The 4763-nt window shown below is 50.1% G+C and overlaps 1 protein-coding gene across 1 annotated transcript in view; it reads left to right on the forward strand.

The window, feature by feature from the left end:
• The window catches only part of LOC102753337 (guanine nucleotide-binding protein G(I)/G(S)/G(O) subunit gamma-10), a gene marked incomplete at its 5' end in the record, with an annotated part of 32013 nt that overhangs the window by 26017 nt on the left and 1233 nt on the right, over positions 1–4763 (forward strand). Inside the window, one exon of the mRNA XM_006771229.2 lies at positions 3908–4039. Within this exon, the coding sequence (XP_006771292.1) occupies positions 3908–4033 (126 nt within the window). The remainder of the gene's footprint in view (positions 1–3907; positions 4040–4763) is intronic.

The following is a 4763-nucleotide window of genomic DNA, read 5'->3' on the forward strand; positions in this document are numbered from 1 at the left end:
GTGGGTCCAGCCCGCCGGGTGACGGCATCTGTGTGTGACCGTGTGTGGCCGCGGGTGTAGGCAGCGTCCTGGGCAGACCTCCAGGCCGGGCCTCCGTACCCGGCACTATCCTAGGTCCTGAGCTCGCGGCGATTCTAGGGGCGAAGATACACAGGAAACATTAACCATAAAGTAATGTCCGGCAGTGAGTGATGTGAAGCGCATAAAACGGGAAAGAGAGGCCGTGGCATGCCGAAGGGGTTTCGGAGGAGGAGGAGCAGAGTCTGGATTGTAATACGGTAGGCACACGTAAAGAGAAGTCTGGTGTTCGAGAGGAAACACCTTTTTCTTTTTCTTTTCCTTTTTTTTTAAAGTAGGAAACAAAAGGCCATGTTTTGAGTTGAGCAAAGGAACAAATGGAGAAGGAGTTTTGGAGGGAGAGGAGACAGGGGGCCTGGGATTGGGGGCGACCTTTTGAGACAGGAAGGAAGGAGGGGTGGGGGTATGTATACAGATAGATGTTTCTGGGTAGGGGCTTGAGTTTTCTTTGTGGAATAGAGGCCTTCTTTGGGGCAGAGGAAAGGGAGCCAGTGGAACCCCCAGAGCGAGGGTGGGGAGAGGGTGCCTGGAGGGATGGGGGCGGGGGTGTCTCTTTCTTACCAGGCACATCCCTGACACCTCCTGATGTTGGAGACCGGCTGCTGTGAGAGCGGAAACTCCTCGCACCCGTTATGATTTCCCTCACCCGGCAGCCTTTGGCCGCCCAGGGGTCTGAGTGCCCACCTGAAGGGTAGTTGATCCAAGTAAGTGGGTTAGCAGGGAAGATGTGCCAGACAGAAGGAAGTGGGAGTGGAGGGCAAGGGGCCGAGGGTCCGACCAGAAGGAGGCTGAGCCTGGGCTGGATAGCGACGGATCGGGGCGAGCCTCCTGGTGTTGGGCTGGAGGTGGGGGGAGGTGGCATTCTCTCTGAGAGCCAAGAGCAGGTGTAGCCGAGGAGGAAGCGGCGCCCTGGATGGGTAGGGGAGATTGTGATCAGGCAGCAGCATGCTGGAGTGTAAGGTTTCGGTTGTGGAGCAGTTAACAGGGCTTGGCTGTGACTGCTGGCATGGAGGAGGCGTCTGTTTGAGGAGAGGCGGTCGGGGAGCTGAAACGAGGGTTGTGGCAAGTGTTCAGGAGGATGCGGAGAGCTGAGGTGGAGAGGGAAACAGCCAGATGCCTACGCTGTGAGGAAGCTGGGGAACCGATTATCTACGTTAAAAAAAATAATTATGGGAGATGAAACCGAGATCTAGGGAATTTGAGAGGATTGTTCAAGGCACACAGATCATACACTTAGTTGAGGGATGTGCTCAGGGTAGCAGACCTGGGGTGCTTGGCGGCTCCTCACAGGCAGCGCTTTAGGGAGTCACAGCAATCCGAGGTCTGGCCTCCTCATCTCGGGGCTCAATGGACGTGCTCAGCGCACCCAGAGATGATGTCTCCTCAACAGACTCGCTAGCTGCTCAATAACCAGGGCACCACCTGTTTAGTTTCCCTTCCTAGTGCCTGGAATGCTCCATATCCGTCCCAGCACCCCTTCTTTCCTCTGGAGAAGCCTCTCAGACGTTGCTGGGTGAGCATGGGCGCAAACCAAGGGAAGCCGTGTAACCTGGGTGGGCATTATCCCACCTCCAGCACCAGGCCGCAGCTTCCCAGAGTTTGGGCCTGAATCCTCGCAATCTACAGTGCTAGGCAGCGGTTCTCAACCTGTGGGTCGCGACCCCTTTGGCGGTCGAACGACCCTTTCACAGGGGGCGCCTAAGACCATCCTGCATATCAGAGATTTACATTACGATTCATAACAGTAGCAACATGACAGTGATGAAGTAGCAACGAAAATAATTTTATGGTTGGGTCACAACATGAGGAACTGTATTGAAAGGGCCAGAAGGTTGAGAACCACTGCGCTAGAGGAATGCTGTCCACTCTCTTACTTTCTCTGCGTGTCCTCTCACCTTCACTTTTTGACCATGTTGTTAGGCAAGGGTTCAGTTAGTCCCATTTTCCAAGGGGCCCTGGGAGATAGTCTCCTTCCACTCATGTGTGGGGTCCACCTGTTCCCTTTGATACAGCGGTAGCAAGCATGAGCACAATTGGTTCCAAATTTCTTTTGAATTAATAACTGTTCGATATAACCATTAACTCCAATTATAATTAATGTGAAATGATAAAACTTCTATTGAGGGAAAAGTAAACTTAAACATTATTCTGACAGTGTTTTGTGCTTAGGTTTATGTAACAAATGATTATTACATGAATGAAACCAAAATTCCTAAAAGCATTCTAGAAACGAGATCGTAACTGTAACATGAGTTGATTTTCCAGTTATTTGGAAGCTTGGGAAATTAACACAAAGTGGTAGTAATTCTTGAAGAGTAATTAGAATCATTTCTGTACAACATAGGTGAGTTTTTACACAAAGCACCTTTTTTATGCAAGAAAAATGGGAAGTGCCTGGCCTGTGTGGCTCAGTGGCTGAGTGTCGACCCATGAACCAAGAATCAAGGTTTGATTCTGGTCAGGGCAGATGCCCTAGTTGCGGTTTCAATCCCCAGTAAGGAGCATGCAGGAGGCAGCTGATCAATGATTCTCTCTCATCATTGATGTTTCTATCTCTCTCCCTCTCTCTTGAAATGAATAAACACATATTTTAAAAAATGAAAAGGAAAATGGGAAGTGAAGAAAGCCTTCAAATATGCATCAAATGGAAGATAAGAAAAAAGGCAGAATAACATGGAACCAATGCTGTGATTTAAAACGACATTTATTAACTCAACGATTCTTAGGCCAGCAGTTTAAGCTGGGTTCAACTGTATAGTTCTGCTGATCTTTGCTGGGCCCTCCTGTGCATCTGCAGTCAGATGGAAGGCTGGCTGGTGGCTGGGTGATATGGGGTGGCTTCCCTCACGTAGCTGGGGGTTGGTAGGCAGGTGGCTGGGGGCTAGCTTTCTGCTGCTCTTCCACAAGGTCTCGGGTCATCTGGCTTGGTATTATTAGATGGTGATTTTAGGATTCTAATCACAGCGAGAGAGAGAGAGAGAGAGAGAGAGAGAGAGACAGACAAAGGCTCTTCTAGCCAAGGCTTGGAACTGGCCCATTATTTCTACTACCTTCTCCTAGTCAAAGCAAGTCACCAAACAAGCTCAGATTCGAGAAGTGGGTAAGCTGGCTCCAGCTTTTGGTGGGAGGAGTTGCAAAATACTGTGACTTTTCTGCAGTCTGCCACATATATATTGCTAATGGTGTGGCAGCACTGTTCTGAGTGCTTTGCCTGCATTAACAACCATCACATCAATCCCATGAAGTGGGTACTGTTACTAAATACAGTTCAGCGATGAGAAAACAAGTACTGAGACGCTAAGAGACCGGCCCATGTCCGTACAGGTGGTGGCACAGCTGAATCTGAGCCCAGGCAGTCTGGCTCCAGAGGCTGCTCTGTTCACCAACAAGCTGTCCTGCCCCGAGCGAGGCGGGAGAACTTGTTCTGAGCACACCGGATAAAACTCCAGCCTGTGTACATTAAACAGTGTGCTCACTGGGCAAACAGGGATACATCCATGCATACTTTATGAGTGAAAATGTATAAAGGAAACACTAGCATGAGCTATTTATCAATTTAGTCTCAGAACTAGGATACGAAATGCATCAGAGACGCTGCTTTTTCTTTTATTGAATAAGCAACCCAAAATATCCTAAATCAGAGTTCATAGCAATTGTAACCTTTCCTCTTTGGAGTTCAGTTATTAGAACTTTCAGCAAAAAGGAAGACTTCCGGCAGCCACAGAAAGTGTGGTCAGGCTGCGGGCGCGTTTTTCAGAATGTCGAAGGAAGGGCTGCCCGGTGGGTCTGGCTGTGGGCGGCATGTCAAGCTGCAGGCCTTTGGTTTCAGGTCTCCCAGGCGGCTGCCGAGCTTCAGCAGTACTGCGTGCAGAACGCCTGCAAGGATGCCCTGCTGGTCGGAGTTCCAGCGGGCAGCAACCCCTTCCGGGAGCCCAGGTCCTGTGCTTTACTCTGAAGACTGGTGAGTCTTGATCCACCGTGCCCGCCTGGGGCCATGCCACTATCACAGGGCTTCTCAGAGGATTTGGGCAAGTGTGTTTTGAATATCTAGTATCATTGGGGGAATGAAAAAGGAAAGCAGCCAAATGCACAACTATCCCTGAAGGGTGACTCTAGTCTCTATTTACCCTGCCTGTGCATTGCATCTAATTAAGAGAGTCTCAGTTCTCTCGGGCACTAACTCATAAGATGTTAGTATCTTCATGTACTTGAGCTCTCTGACCGAGTTAGCTGGTGGTCATTGCTTGACCTTAGTCCTACTCTCTCTGTCCTTACACCATCCCAGAGTTGTCATTTGCTGCTTGGTGCTATCAACCCACTTGCTGCTCTTGGGACAAAGGACTCCCCAGAGGAAGAGAGTTGTTCCTACTACCAGCTGTGATGTCTTTCAAAGGCTTCAGAATACATCTCTGTTTCACTTATTTAATATTTTTATTGGTTTCAGAGAGGAAGGGAGAAGGAGAGAGAAATATCACTGATGGGAGAGAATCATTGGTTGGCTGTCTCCTGCAGGCCCCCTACTGGGGATCAAGCCCATAACCCAGGCATGTGCCCTGACTGGGAATTGAACACTGTTGATCTGGTCAGAGCTCCTGCCTCTGGGGCAGGCTTCCTGACAAGTAGCCCCCCTCACACCTGCTCCCTCCAGCCTGCCAGCCCCTCAGGGCCCCGCACAGGCTGCGTGG

Source organism: Myotis davidii, unplaced genomic scaffold, assembly GCF_000327345.1.
Source record: "Myotis davidii unplaced genomic scaffold, ASM32734v1 scaffold64, whole genome shotgun sequence".
Classification (NCBI taxonomy): Eukaryota; Metazoa; Chordata; class Mammalia; order Chiroptera; family Vespertilionidae; genus Myotis; species Myotis davidii.